At 38.9% G+C, this 16,033-nt stretch overlaps 1 protein-coding gene across 3 annotated transcripts in view; it reads left to right on the forward strand.

Annotated features, from left to right (window-relative positions):
* Positions 1-977: 977 nt before the first annotated feature.
* Positions 978-16,033, forward strand: part of ckap5 (cytoskeleton associated protein 5) — a 39,427-nt gene continuing 24,371 nt past the window's right edge. For 2 of the 3 annotated variants that reach the window (XM_042411054.1, XM_042411056.1), the window contains exons 1-14: positions 979-1,100; positions 4,580-4,676; positions 6,776-6,969; positions 10,552-10,758; positions 11,800-11,971; positions 12,089-12,218; positions 12,362-12,462; positions 12,643-12,756; positions 12,931-13,035; positions 13,501-13,590; positions 14,541-14,705; positions 14,896-15,024; positions 15,155-15,325; positions 15,437-15,538. In XM_042411054.1, coding sequence (XP_042266988.1) covers positions 4,620-4,676; positions 6,776-6,969; positions 10,552-10,758; positions 11,800-11,971; positions 12,089-12,218; positions 12,362-12,462; positions 12,643-12,756; positions 12,931-13,035; positions 13,501-13,590; positions 14,541-14,705; positions 14,896-15,024; positions 15,155-15,325; positions 15,437-15,538 — 1,737 coding nt within the window. In that variant the 5' untranslated portion in view covers positions 979-1,100; positions 4,580-4,619. Of the gene's footprint in view, positions 1,101-4,579; positions 4,677-6,775; positions 6,970-10,551; positions 10,759-11,799; positions 11,972-12,088; positions 12,219-12,361; positions 12,463-12,642; positions 12,757-12,930; positions 13,036-13,500; positions 13,591-14,540; positions 14,706-14,895; positions 15,025-15,154; positions 15,326-15,436; positions 15,539-16,033 lie in introns of all 3 variants that reach the window. The other variant, XM_042411055.1, reaches the window with a different exon arrangement.

Here is a 16,033-nt window from a genome sequence, read left to right on the forward strand (position 1 = left end):
TGTGCTCATTACATACCTTGAAGAATGAAGAAACTAACATTAATGATGAATGACTACTAATTGAGAATGTTGTATTTCTGAGTCTTAGAAAGGGAGGGAAGGTATTTTGTGAATGGGTACAAGTGTTTCTCTTTTTTAAACCCCATTGTTAAAAAAAACTGTGAGAATACCCTGGACCTTTAATTTTGGCACATGATGATCCAAGGTTTTTTTTGTAAAGGTGTACAAATACATCATGTATGAATAACAATGATAAAAATGATAATAAATTAATAATATTAATGTATAATCATATAAATAACCAATCAAATAGTAAATCTGTAAAGGCAATACACAAAATGGACCAATAAGAAAACGGTTATCATAGATGAGGAAGGGCAAAGTTTCAATTCAGCCAATCAAATCTCTTCTAAGGAGAAAATGGCCCAATCGCTAACGGGTGATCACACCTTGGGGGAGGGCCTGAGTTTAAATTCAACCAATAAAAATTGAAATCTAGTCACAAATAAGGATGCCCATTAGACTATCGCTAATGGGCAAAATATAAATGTCTGAGGGGTGAAGTCCAATAATTGGGTGTGTGTGCTGGCGTTTTTTAGCCTAGATTTAATTAATCGTGCAGTAAGACTGTATATAAGGTCTATGATTCAACACAACAGTGATGTAGTTAGGGTGGCGCCCCTGTCTCCGCCCCTCCCGCTGTCTCTCCGCCCTTGGAGGAATTTCAAAAAGTTGCGACAAGTTACACATCAGCAGACGTGACAGGACCGGAAAAGGTGTTCATTTTATTTAGAATAAAAGCACGAAATGTCTAAATTGTACACAAAGGAGCATAAACAAATTAAAATGTGTATTTAATGTTGTATCACTTAAGATATTCCTTAATACACAACATTTGTTGATTAATTCGAAACTTTGTGTTAACCGGGAGGGACGTTGTAGCTGTTGATTTTATTTTGAACCGGAAGCTGCGTTTTGTGTTCTGGGTGTTACTGGCAACGCTTGTATAAAGCTCGGCCGGGCTTCTCCGTAGTGATCCCATTATCACCTCCATCTCACTGGACGGCCAGCATCGTATTGTCTCTTAGAGACGCAAACAGGTATCTCAGCGGTATAAATTTATTTCCTTATTTTAATTAGTACTCGTATGCTACTCTGAGCTTGCTTGTTAGGCCGTTGTGTTTCTTTAGCTGCCGTTGTGAAGTGCGTTGTTAGGCCTGGTTGTGTTGGCGCGGATGGAAGCTTAGCTCATAGCTGTTTCTAAGCAGCTAGCGGCGGCTACTGTCCGCTACCAAACAATAAGCTCTCTGGTATTTGCTGTCTAGCATAGTTCACACATATTGTAGCAGGCTATATATTGTCCGTTAATGTGTGCTGAAAATGCTGGCATGTTTCTGCTGAAGCTGCTTAAATGAGAATGAGCGGGTTAACGGGCTAACGTAGCAACTGTCACTGTTGTTGCTAAATTAGCTAACGTTAACGTTAGTTAATGGCGTTCATCTGACAAGTAACTAACTTAAGATGCTTTACCACTCCCAGTTTGAGCAAACAGGCAATGCCATGGGTTACAACCAGGGAAATGGTTAGATGATAGCATAGCATTCAGACGGCTGTTACCGTTAACCTGATTATGACGAGATGTGAGGGTGCTGTCCAGTTTCAGAGTGCATGTAGGGAGCTGTGTAAAAGCTATGCTCAGCTGTCTGAAGATTTAAGTATGCAATGTAAAGTCTGTGTTACTTCAAGCCTTCGTGTGTTCATTCTTGTATGCACATGAATTCTCGCTACTGCTGCATTTCTCATGCACACGTTCATATCTGTGAAACAACATATGATTGGGACTAAAGCTGGGCGATATGTTGATATTATTAGTCCCGTGGTATCTGATAATAAATATTATCAATTTTAGATTGGCCTTAAATGCTTTATTACACTTAAGTGGTAAACATCTCTGAGCTAGACTGATGTGTCAGAGTGGAGTGAATATTGAATGCATCTGCCTGCTTGCCCATGTTATCCACATGTAATACTGAAATATTTGATTTTGGTCAGCATTGTTTAGATTTACAGTTTCAGGATTTCGTTCCTACACACATCCAAAATACCACATCACTTTGTTTAAAAGATTATCAACCTTGAAATTGCTTGGCTTGGTACTCCCACAGTCTCTTTTCACCAGAAACACTCAGATGGGTGTTAGTTAGTAAGTTAGCCATTGTGGCTGATGATAAGAAGCATTTCTTCAATTGAAATGTTTTCAAATGAAATGCTGCCTGTTGGATCAGGTGCATGCAGAATCTGTCATTGTGATGAGACAACTCTTGGAAGGGTATCAAGTCATGTCCTATGTGTATGCGCACCTAGCTTTTATGAATAATCAAGGTCACATTAAATTAGCAATTTTTAATGGAGTTTGATATTCCTTCCATCCAGAGGTCTGGTTTAGTTTTTGTGTCAAGAGTCTGAAGTTTTAAAATAAATATACCTATAAACTATTTTAAAGGCTACAGTTGCTAAGTTTGCTTGTGTATGTGTAAAACAACAACAAAGAACCCTTAAATGTCTTTAGCCTATTTTCCAGACTGGGCTGGATCAATATGAAAAATGAACCAGGGTGGGAAATTAACGTTGTAAAATGTGAACATCTACCAGCCACTGACAGATAAATGTTCAAATTCACCAGCCACTCAATAGTAAATCATTACTTTGTGCCTGAAATCTAACAGCAACTTTCATATTTTACTAGCATAGCTCCTCCCTGAAAGTGCATTAGACAGTCACATGCTTATGCTGTCAAGTGGAGGAAGATTTTAACTGTAGAAATAACTTTCCAGGAGTTGGCGTCTCTTTTATTGACAAAAACAAAGTAGTATCTTTGGTGAAGCACTTTTACTCGACTTGACATTGAACAGACTTTTGCAGCCTCTGAACCTTAGACCTTTAAATTAGGGAGCAGTCTGTGTAGACATGAGGTCACTCTGCCACCCATATGTTGCATTACACTGTTTCTCTTTCATTGCTTAAGTAAATGTAAAATGACATCTTGATACTAAGAGTTTGCTTGTCTCTCTAAGATAGCTTTCCTGCAATCCCCACTGCTGCCCATATATTTTAGGTCCCCCTCCACTCAAAAATGTGTTTTGCTTATTGTTACTTCAGCTGTATGTCTGAGCTTCACTGTGCAGAATGATGTATGTGCAGAGTTACACTGTTTCCACATTCATCTGCTGAAGGGGGGAAGTTTTTCTGTGCTCACCTTAAATCTGAGTTTAAGGCATGTACCCACGAGCATGATTTGTGACATCACAACTAGTTTAAATGCCAATCCCACCATCTTGTGCCCAGCAATTAAAAATTTGAAATGAACAATATGTGTATATTCATAAATTCCATATTTTTAAATGAGGGAGAAGGAGGAGATGTAATTGTAAGAATTTCCTACTAGGTAATTTAGGCAAACTTTTTTTTTTAATGGAAAACCATATCAGATTATTCTTATTCTTGTTGTTGTTGTTGTTGTTGTTGTTATTGTTACTAACAGTATTTTTATGTCTCAAAACATATTTGGAAGGAATCTTTAAATGTTAGTCAAGCTTTCTGGTGAAATATTTTTTTAATTTCAATGCATCTGCTCTACAGTTAAAAACACTGTAAAGTTATGCATGTGCTCTGAAATGGGATTTTAAATGGAGTGTGTAAAGTAGAACAGAGTGATACATGGCCAGGCTGATATTATTGGCCGATGTTAGGTTTTGACCTTTTATTATATGGCGTGTATGTTAGCAGATATGCAAAGAAGAAGAAGAAAATGCAGGGCAAATATTGCAGCAATATTTAGCTATTTATTTTTTATTGGTGGCATTTTTATTTGACTGGCTGAATATTACTTTTTTTTATATATATAAATGATTTCTTACAAACCTTTTTTCATTTAACAAATGAAGTCAAACATCTCAAATGTTAAATGTTGACTAATCACAAGCAGCTGTACAAGAAGCTTGCCTGAATAAAGTACAGTCTAAAACTGTCCAAACTGTGATTAGAAGCAGTATCTATCTGATCAGTGAATAAGTAAACAGAACTATGACTCTGACCAGACATTCAGCACCAGCTTTTGGGCTGTTTTAGATACTGACTGAATGTGCTACGCATGTTCCACTTTTTCTTTGGGTCACCTGGAAAAAGTTAGAAAAACTAGCTAACTAAAAGCACTAATGTGGATTACATACTGTAGATGGGTGAATAGATTTTCTGTTTTTGTTTACTAAAGCAGAAAATATTGTGTGGACTATGTGGATCAAGTTGCACCCCCCCGGCAATTTCAGTAGATGCAGAACCAGTTGTGTGTATTTGTCATGATTATTAGAGTGTAACTGGCTACTCTGCAGTCTTAGTGTTGCTGAATGTTTACAAGCCATTTTTTCTGATGAAATTAGCATTTTTGTTTTAAAGCACAAGCACTGCTCGGCTGACACCAGAATGTCTGATTTTTAGCTTTCACTTGTTCCTCCAGCAGTAAACTACAGATGCAGTGCACTGAATGTTGTTTTGTGTTGATAATGCTGTCGTTGTTTTCTAGTTGAATACCTTTGGGGAAGCCCACCCCCCGAGTGGCCATCATGGGGGACGATAGCGAGTGGATGAAGCTTCCCATCGACCAGAAATGTGAACACAAGGTGACCAACTCTCTCCATGACATTCTCTGCAGTTTACTTCAACTCGCTCAGTTTAAAAATATTTCCTTTTTAAGTCAGATGTTTGTCACATCCAACCCATCCAATGGACTGTCTCCTCCAAAGAGAAGCTTGAGTGCCTTGTGATCAGAGAGTGATTGTACAAAGTGTTTCCTTTTGTGGTCTCATAGAGTCAGTGTAGAGCCATATAGATTTTCAGACTAGCTAATGGATTTTACTCATTATCTGGTATTTGCTGCAGCTCATCTTTACTGGAAATGCCCCCTTATTGTACAGTATAACAAAATCATACTCATTTTACAGGTTCACTGTAATATCCACCGTTTCTGCCTGTTAATCTTTCTTACAAACTTGCTTACTTCATATTTATCTGTATTTGGATCCCTCCAAAAGGCTTAAAGTTTAGGATTAAACTAATACACAAATTTAATCCAAGTCTTACCAAGTCTCTTTTTTTTTCTATAACACACTTGCTTTGCATCAAATAGACTCCCAATTGCCTGTCAGACTGCTTCATTCAGTCCATTGGCATCTAACACATTAATGAGTCACACTGTTTCACTGGGTGACATCCTTCATTACCATGAACACACACACTGTAGTTTATTTCGACTGAATTCCACACACCCCGTCCTGCTCCCAGAAATACTTAGTAGAACACCAAATGTGAATTCATCCGCCACTGAAAATAGTCCCCAACAAATGCAATTTTTCCTCTCATTTAGTAATGTTTGTTAAAAACTACAGTGACCAGCTGTTTGTGAAAATACTGAGTCTTTTAAAAATGAAACAATACGTTTGTGAGCTTTTTTTTTTTTTTTTTTTTTTTTTACAGATTTGTCTTCAGTGGAACCAATAGGCTTAGGGCTGAGGGGCAATATAGAATTTTTGCAGATTTGCAAAAGACACTTTGACATGTCGCAGCAGGAAAAGCACAGGTATAAATCATAGAATTAAGGATGGCTAAATTCCATTTAGCTACTTCAGTTTCAGGGTCCTGCTATTGTTGATGCTGGCTCACTGTCAAAATGTCATGGCTAACTGAGACACTTGAATAGAAAAGAGCCGTTGTTAATGTTATTAGTAACACCTATGCTTTTCTTATTATGACAAGTCAACATGCCTGCTGTGAAACTTCCTATAGGGAAGTCAAAAAGTATTGGGAGATGGTTATTTCACAGGATTTGTTGAACATTATTACAACATGGAATAACGCCAGCCTTATCCTTTTTATATTTAAGCTACAAATGCATGTATTTATATAACAAAAATATATGAAGTATATTTGATTACTTTTTAAATCAACATCAGAATTTTGTGCATGAAATAAAAGTTTTATTAGGTAGGGTGGCACATCAATAGTTTTTTTTCTAAGACAAGTGTATAGAAATGATGATTAAAACAATGTTGTGGTCTTAGCAGGTATTGTTTTTACCTTCCTGAGTGTGTGAGCCAGAGAGCTAATTTTAGACTCTATATCAAAATACAAATCATTGTTGAGGTGGAACCAGAGAAAGAATAACAAGCTGACAGATTGTAGGCTTATCTCAGTTTCCTGCTGCACTTCTATTTAACATGGTCTGTATATTATCAAGCCACAAATGAAACTCCCCTGTTAATTTGTTTAACATGGGTGGGAATGTCCTACTGGAGATGTAAGATGTTCTCTCCTTTATTTTGCTGCTGACTGATAACATTGGATCTGAGCAGTCCTGTTTTCTAGTGATGAGTCCACTCATCATTAGTCCACTCTAAGCTCACAAATGAGCCTGGAAGAAAAGCCAGTCAACAAACATGTTTGTCCTACAGTATAATAAGAGGGCAAATGGAGAGGAAGATGACATGTAACAGAGAGGTTCATCCATTATGAATGTAGGTCACATCCTCTGACTGTTATTAAGACCTCCATTTTCCCACTATGAACTGGAAAGACTCTTCACATTTGTGTGTATTTGTCTAGTTTTGCTTTCTTTTTCTCAAAGGAGAAAGAGAAGCCTGACTGAATCAGTTTGACAAATCCCAGATGATGTGTATTTAACTGTGTATACTCCCTCTCTCTCTCTGTACTTGCTAATGTCTAGGTGTGGAAAGCACGTCTGAATGGTTATGAAGAAGCTCTGAAGTTGTTCCAGAGGATAGAAGATGAGAAGAGTCCAGAGTGGGGGAAGTACCTGGGACTCATAAAGAAGTTTGTCACTGACTCAAATGCCGTGGCTCAGCTTAAAGGCCTGGAGGCTGCCCTGGCCTTCATTGAAAACGCTCATGTTGCTGGGAAGTAAGTCATGGTTGCAACAAGAATTTTCACTTTTTAAAAAGTCTGGAATGAGTGTTGGCATGTGTGGAATGAGCCTCAAAAGATGTTAAACTCAGTTTAAAGGGGTGAATTTTGTTATAAGGCTTTGTGTAACTCATTATAGAGCACTCTTCTGTAAGTGAGTAACTTGATTCATGGCTGATTGTTACTTACGGTCAGAGGTCTGTCAGTGGATCTTTTTAATACTGTATGCAGCAGCTCCAGTTGGAGTCGTTTCTGCCAGCAAGGCAGGCTTTCAAGACACCACATGGATTTGTTTTTGGATGTCAGCTGACGAAGCTCTGAGACATTCTGTTCATTGTATAAAGGATCAAAGAACAGAAAATTCCAATTTTTCGCCACAGCGCAAAAGAATGGCCACTGTGACTGTCTCATAGACCACAGTGAATAATAAGAGGCTCAGAGGATATGTTTAAATGTATTACCAAACACATAACTGCCTAGAAGAAATGGGATGTGGTGATTACTGATCAGCAAAGAGAGAGGAATGTGGTGTGACCATGCTGCACAGCAGCAGGACAAAGAAACAAGAACACAGCACATGATCTCTGTGAGAGAAGAGAGGCGATTGGGCTGAGGTGTTCCCAGCTGCACTGATGCCACAGCCCCACCCAACATTTACCTGCAGAACAATAAACCCTTTTCACTGCATTCATTTTAACTTCTCATAGCAGGAAAAACACAGGTAACCATTAGTATCAATGATGACTGTTTTCTTTTTTAATTGTATCAGTAAGTCATGCCAGTGTACACAGTACACAGGCCCTGGAGCTGTACAGTTAACCCTTTGTTTGACAAGTCAAAATGTTTGTCTTTAGAAAGGTCTGTCAGGATGTCAACTAGGCCAGTCAACTGATGGCTATCAGTTGTGATGTTTGAACCCACAATGTCTCAAATACAAATCCATAGTAGTAATATTGTAGTTGTTATAATCCAGCTGAGCCACCAGCGCTTTGGGAGTTCAGTTTGGTACCAGATACAGTGCCTGGTCACACCGGAAAGTGCATTGTGAAATTGTTTGCAACAAATAGTGTACACGCCTTGGACACTGCTTTTATGCTTCCGCACCAGTGATAGCTATGTCATGCATTATGTTTGCGGGTTGTCTGCCCATACTTCTGTTCATCTGTCCGTCCCATTTTCATGAAGGTGACATCTCCGGAATGCCTTGAGGGGAATTTCTTCAGATCTGTCACAACTGTCCACTTGGACTCAAGGATGAACTGATTTTAGAATATGGTGGTCAGGTCAAGGTCACTGTGACCTCACAAACACATTTTTGGCCATAACTCAAAAATTCATATGCTAATTATGACAAAGCTTCACACAAATTACTAATAGGATAAAATGATGAAGTGATGACATTGCTTTGGACCCCAAAGTAATTGTATGACTCCATCATCTTCACTTCCTCTCCCTGGATGACAACCTGGACAGGGGGCCTCCTGTTCCTCTGGTAGTCCACTATAAGCTCATTGGTTTTGCTGATATTGAGCTTCAGGTGATTATCGTTGCACCATATGACGAAGCTCTCTATCAGTCCTCTGTACTCTTCTGTAAAAATAGTCTCTAAGTGAAGACAGCATGTTTCTCACTAGAAATTATTCACGGGAATCAAACATGTCGATATAGTGATAACTTCAATTTTGCCAAAGAAGACACTTAGTCTTCACTAGGGGTGCACGATTCAATGCGTTCAATTCCGATTCTTGGGGTCACGATTTGATTCACAATCGATTCGTGATTCAAAACCAATTCTCAATTCAATACATTCATAGATTTGATTCTAGATTGATGTTTTGAGTTACTCTTTCCATTTGACTGTAGTAGGCACTTTTATAGGTCTCAAAGAAGAAAAAATCACACTGAATCAAATGTAAACATTTACTGAAACTGAATTGATTCTGAATTGGCAGAGATAGAATCGCGATTCTTATGTGAACGTTTTTGTTTTTTTTTGTACACCCCTAGTGTTCACTACCAAGATTATGAGTCTGGACAGACATGGATGTAAACTGCAACTTGATTGGCTGGTGGAGGCATACAACTGCAAGTTGGCATTTCTAGTAGCGTTCTATTGTATGAATGTTTGAAGGCACTAAATAGTACATACAATTCACTCTAACATTGAACACTTGGATAAAATGGTGAGCAGACTTTGTTAGTACTTTCGGCTTCCCAAGGACTCACAACACTGTAAAATGTTCCTATAAAAACATAGTACTGTTTCTAAATGTAATAAAGAAAACTATGTTTCGATCCCAAACTGGCTGTTCATCAGTTACAGGGACATCAAACTGGCTCAGGTGTTCATCATAGAATAAATGTTGTTAGTCCCTTGTGTGGATATGGCTACAACCACAGATTTAGTGCACATCTGCAAGCCAGACACAATAAAATATGAAGTACCTTGTAGACCTACCTTTTAGTAACTTTGAAATCGAGAATGAGTGAATCAAAAATAAAGTTAAAGAACTAGAAAGATACACAGAAGTACTTAAACAATTAAATTGTGAATAATGAATATACTGTATAATAGCCACAATCAACTGGGAAAAGAGGATCTGAATATAAGATCAAAACGAAACTATCTGCCAGTTACAACTTAAACTTAAAACAAAAGGATTTGATTGAAAATTCTGTAATCATCCCAGAGAAGTCCTTGTTAACAACCACAGGCGATCATCAAAATAATAGATATATTGAATGTGTTTAAATTCCAGTGTAATAAAAGCCGTATCAAAATAGAGTAAACAATCCACTGTGGCAAAATGAACAAATATAGAAAATTCTTCTGTCAAAAAAAGTTTTTCAACTTTCAGAATTGAGACCATTTTCTCCCAGGATTCACGGACACCGTTTTTAACAAAAAGAAGGAAAAAAACATGATGAAGTCATTATTGATAAAAACCAGCTGTCGTCATTGTATGATTCCATAGTTCAGCTTGATGATAAATCTGCTGTGGCCTCTAAATGATGTATTTTTCACATTCCTGGCACAACTGCTGCTGAAGTTAGAGCCGGTAGCACAACATTAAGTGTTTGTGGTTATGAGAAGACATTGAGTAGCATTAATCAATCAATCATCCCTTGCTTTGTAGAGGTGATCAGAGCCGTATCTTTGACTTGCTGAGGTTATAAGACAATCACCTTCGTAGTGTTTTTTTTTTTTTACTGCTGTGGGTGTTTGAGTGGTCAGAAAAGGAACCTTTTTGTGACTTTTCATGTAGCTCTACAAATTAGCAGTGTTTCATTTGCTACAAAAGTAGAAGTGGTGAAGAATCCAGTTCCACACAGCGGACTGCACAACTTTTTCTACTCTTCAAGTACCATGTTTTTTTGTCAAAACTGAGGACGCATACATAAATGTTTTCCTGCACTGTAGCTGGGTTCAATGGTTTAAATATTTGTATGAAAATAGCCATTGCCTGGCTAAATTTAGACTTATCTATGTGCATAAACCCATGCAAGTCAAACACTTCTGTACATCAGTATATCCAATGTGTTCTGACAGACTGGTTGTATCTGTGCACTTTGCTACAGGACGACAGGTGAGGTGGTGTCAGGTGTGGTGACCAAAGTGTTTAACCAGCCGAAGGCCCGGGCCAAGGAACTGGGCACAGACATCTGTCTGATGTACATCGAGATAGAGAAGGCTGAGGTGGTGCAGGACGAGCTGCTCAAAGGACTGGACAACAAGAACCCCAAGATAGTGGTGGCCTGCATTGAGGCGCTCAGGAAGGCTCTCAGGTCAGTGCTACTTTCCCAGGTTAGAGTGACCACACAGATGTAAGCACACAAGTGTCTAGATGAAAATAAGGTACACGTTTGTGCACATATCTTTCCTTACTTACTAACCATATTATTTATGAATGAGCCATTGTTTTTGAACATACAATATTTTATTTTGATCAGAAATTTCTAATATTCTGAGTTTAATCCATAAATTAAACCTTCCCCAGTGTAACTAGACTGATGTTGGCTTTGCTTTGCTCTTTACCCAGCTAATAATAACCAATTAGCTAGATGTAACGAAGTAACGAAGCTAGAACAAACTAAACTAACTGCTAAATGTTACATCAATAGCTTGTTAACAAGGGTACTACATGCACAAAATACAAGTCACAACCCTGAGTCACATGAATAGAAATGGTAGGCGGCGATCCAGTTAAACCACAAAATTTCCCATAAACGCAAGCTCCCTGCAACAAATTATCCCCCATAAGATCATCCAAAGGATGTCCATTATCTTTGGCATTATTTGCTCTTCTTATAGAACCATCTGTAGCATGCAAAAGACAAAGCAATAGCATATAAGGCATTGAAACAGTCATACCATCAAAAAAAACAATTCAATATGCAGATGACATTCTTTTATACTTAACTAACGTCAACAACTCTTCTATCAGTCCAATCATGTTTAAATTATTTGTCTACTCTATGAACTGGTCAAAGTCCAAGATACTGCCTTAAACCAACCCCATTTGGGATACTGGGGTCATATCTAGGAGTTTATAACAAATCTTAACAACACAAAACTTGCTCATTTTTTTACCTCATTGTTACAAAACATGAATTATGACAGAAAAAATTAAACAAAGTAAATTACTTTACTTCAAAGTAAAATAATAAAGTAAAATACTGATAAAACAATCCCACATTGAGCAGATCAGTGTCATTTAGATCTGAACAATCACACTGGTTCTTCAGTCTGGCAGTGTCTTTTGTCTCCAGATCCAGATAATCGTCCACTAATCATCTGTTGACTCTGTCTGTTATATCTTCCCTCAGTGAGTTTGGATCAAAGATAGTGACTTTGAAGCCAGTAGTGAAGATTTTACCCAAACAGTTTGAGTCCAGAGAGAAGGCAGTGAGAGACGAAGCCAAGCTGCTTGCTATAGAAATCTACAAATGGATCCGAGATGCTCTGAGACCTCCACTACAGAACATCAACTCTGTACAGGTGGGAGACACACATACACACACACACACACACACACACACAAAACATGAACTTTAAAGCTCAGCTTTAAGATTCACATCAAACTTAACAAGGTCTTTCTGTCCTCTGTCCCTGTAGCTGAAGGAGCTGGAGGAGGAATGGGTGAAGCTACCTTCCTCTCCTCCCAAGCAGATCAGGTTCCTGCGCTCCCAGCAGGACCTGAAGGCAAAGTTTGAACAGCAACAAGCCCAAGGAGAACAGTCTGATGGTATGTTTAACTAGGTCGCAAACTACACAGGGTTACATATGATACTCTTACTGATTCCATTATATCATTGGGATTTGTACACTACAGCAAGTGGTTGTGGAGTCACAGTCTGATGTCCTCTCTTCTTCTTTTGCTATTTTCAGGAGAGGATGAGGAGGAAACAGTGGCAGCAGTGGATCCTTATGAACTGCTGGAAGCTGTGGAGATTCTCTCTAAGATGCCCAAAGACTTCTACGAGAAAATAGTAAGTTAATTGAACTACAGTATGTGCACTGCTCAAAGGCTTCAAAAAGTAATTTTGTTAATTCAGACCAAATCATTGTCATGGAAAGAAAAACTGAAGTGTGTGTGAATTTGTAAGTTTCTATGTGATGGAACCATGAATGTTGGTGTGTATGTGACCTGGCTCTGTGTGTCTTTCCAGGAAGCTAAAAAGTGGCAGGAGAGGAAAGAAGCTCTGGAAGCTATAGAGGCTCTGACCAAGAACCCCAAACTAGAGAACGGAGACTATGGAGACCTAGTCAGAGCACTGAAGAAGGTACTGAGTGCCTTCATTTGCATGTTTTCTGTTGGGCTATTGTATCTGGAAGTTACTGTAGACATGTACAAACAAATTATCAAAATTTGTTGTCCTAAATCAAATGTCTTACCCAGAATTAGGATGAGGGCCAATCTGGTAACACCACATTGTTCACTGACTGTTATGTTGTAGGTTGTGGGGAAAGACGCCAACGTGATGCTGGTTACAATGGCAGCTAAATGTCTAGCTGGACTGGCCTCTGGTCTCAGGAAGAAGTTTGGAACATATGCAGGACAAGTAAGTTAAAAGAATCTCTTAATATTTAATAGCAATGTTATGTTTAATAACCAGTCTCAACATGTGGGGAAGATTTCTGTGTCAAAATGTGTGAGTTTGTTTTTAAATTTCAGAGGAGCTGCTGGATATCATTAGCAAAATAATTGTTTTAATTAATCTATCTTTTTACCATTTTCCTTTAGTCATGTTGGTATGTTAGTATATAACAGTTTGTTATATAAGTCAGCATATAGAAAAACAGTTCTCAGGCACAACAGCCTTTGCTTCGTACTCTGTCCTTGACAGTTTAATATGACAGCCTAAGATGATGTGCAAAGAGCAGGTTGCAGGTGCCATTATGCAACATTAGAACCACAAGGAGTTAAACAACCCCTCATTCACGGAACAAGAACTGGAAGAATATAATGCACCATTGATTCAAGATCATTGATCGTCACTAAATGAGAGCTTTGTGTGTATCCCCAGGTGGCTCCAACCATTCTGGAGAAGTTCAAAGAGAAGAAGCCTCAGGTTGTCCAGGCCCTGCAGGAGGCTATTGACGCCATCTTCCATACTGTAAGTGTAGAGTCAAAATCCTTGCACTGAGCAGGTCTTCTTCAATCATCCAATGAAAAATGAAACAGCAGCAGGGTAATGAAAGAATTATTTGGCACACACACGCAAAGGAAAGGCAAAGACACTAAGTCTGAGAATACTTTTCATTCTCACCATTAGAGTGGCTTTTATTTTGCCTGGACTTTGGCTTCTGTGGGATGTGCACCTTATGTCAAGCCATGTTCATATGGCTGAAAATCTGCACTTCTAGTACATTAACTTCAAAGATATGCTTGTTCTTTGCTCTTTTATTTTCAGTATGTTGGGATGTTCCTCTTACTTGTTGCATTTGTACATGGGTACATGCTGTTGCTTTTTAGTTTTAGCCATATCCTGTTCTTTGTATTTGTCATTTTAGTTACAGTCAATCTGGTCTAATGTCTAATAATCATCCACTGCAACAGTTTGGCTTATTTATGTGTTTTTAATAGTTTCTGAACGACATGGGAGAGCTATGACACAGAGGAATAAGATACATCAGGCTTTGATACACACATAATACTTGTTAGTAGGGTCACTCCCCTTTGTTATGACAGTGTGACTTCATATAATCTCTTGGTCACAATAAGCTGTGCCAAAGCTGTCAACGTTGTAATTCTATTTTCACCAGTAGACTTTGTTTGAAGTCATGACTAACCTAATGATGTTGACTGAGTGGAGCCATTTTTTTTTTTTTCAAAAAGCCTTTTTCAGTTGGCTTCTCTTCACTCGGCACTGCTGCTGCAAACCCTCGTGCACCAATTGCTAACTTAATGACTGATATTTATAGAGCACTCTACTGACTCCCCAGACTTCCTTCTAATGCATTACAGAAGATACCCTCATTTAAATTAGATTGATGGATTGTTTTTTGTTTTTTTTTTAGCTTATATAATGTTACATTTGATAATCTTTTTTTCCTTTTTCCCCAGACCACCCTACAGAACCTTTCAGAGGACATCCTGGGTGTGATGGACAATAAGAACCCGTCCATTAAGCAGCAAGCCTCTCTTTTTCTGGCCCGCTCCTTCAGACACTGCACCCAGGCCACACTGCCCAAGAGCGTCCTCAAACCCTTATGCGCTGCGCTCATAAAGGTACACACATGCTGGGTGGAAATGTCTTAGAGTGATATTAGTGTTCTTGTTTGTTAAGAATGTGGTAATTAACAAAGTTGTTGCTGCTATGACGTTGAAATAAAGCAGAATGGTGAAAATAAGCATCAAATGTTTTTCTCTCTTCTCATCTGTTGTGCTGTCTGTCCATTTCTCTCTGTAACTCCATCAGCAAGTGAATGACTCGGCTCCAGAGGTGCGTGATGCTGCTTTTGAAGCTTTGGGGACGGCCATGAAAGTGGTTGGAGAGAAAGCTGTGAACCCCTTCCTCACTGATTTGGATAAACTCAAACTGGACAAGGTGAGGCTCAGTGGACTGATGGGGATGAACAGTAGGATGATTGGTTATAACAGAAGAAAGCTCCCAGTTTTATTTTTGTCTGAATAACTCATTCTCTGCTAACCTCTGTCCTGTATTGAATGTGTAACAGATAAAGGAGTGTGCTGATAAAGTGGAGCTTGCAGGAGGGAAGAAGGGTGCTGGAGGGGGAGGAGGAGCAAGTGGAGGGGGAGACAAGAAGCCAGCAGCTAGAGCTCCTCCCCCTGCTGAAGCTCCATCTAAATCTTCTGCCCCACCCAAGAAGACCCAAACTGCCAGCAAGGTAAATCTTAGCTGTAGCCCAATTTTGCTGGTTCATGGAATGTAATAACCAATGACCTAAAGGAGCTTAATGTCTACAGTTGTACTTGACTCTCTTTCTTGTCTCTCGTAGTCGTCAGCAGGTCCACCTAAAAAAGGCAAACCATCCTCTGCAGCTGGTGGAAAAACCAAAAAGAGCTCTGACAGTAAAGAGATAACAGAAACTGAATTGTCGGTAAGTCCATGCACAGACACTTAAAGGGGCCCTGTGGAGTTTTCTTGTAAACAAAAGTTAATTTTTGCATTGCTACTCAACAAAACTCATTGTATGTATTCCTGAGGTCTAACAAACTTGTTTGATGCATTTCCTTCCTCATAAAACATTTATAAAGCCAATTTGTTTGGTTTTAACATTTTGAAATCCACATTGTTTACATCCGTGTTTACTTACCAGCAGGCTTCTTCTTCCCCTTCTTTTGCTGGTGTGTTGCTGCATTACAGCCACCTGTAGATCAGCGGGATGATGTGAAACCACTGGCAGAAATGTGTATCGCATCAAGTGTGTGTTTGTCAACAAACACAACAGGGACCCACTCATTTAAAGACACTGCTTCATAGCGCTGCTGGTGGTCAAAACTCCACAGGGTACCTTTTAACATTCACCTCTCAGATGAAGCTTTTGTAGAAAGGTGTGTCACAGTACCATGGGTGGATGCAGTGTTAATAGTGA

Source organism: Thunnus maccoyii, chromosome 5 (genome assembly GCF_910596095.1).
Source record: "Thunnus maccoyii chromosome 5, fThuMac1.1, whole genome shotgun sequence".
NCBI classification, from domain to species: Eukaryota; Metazoa; Chordata; class Actinopteri; order Scombriformes; family Scombridae; genus Thunnus; species Thunnus maccoyii.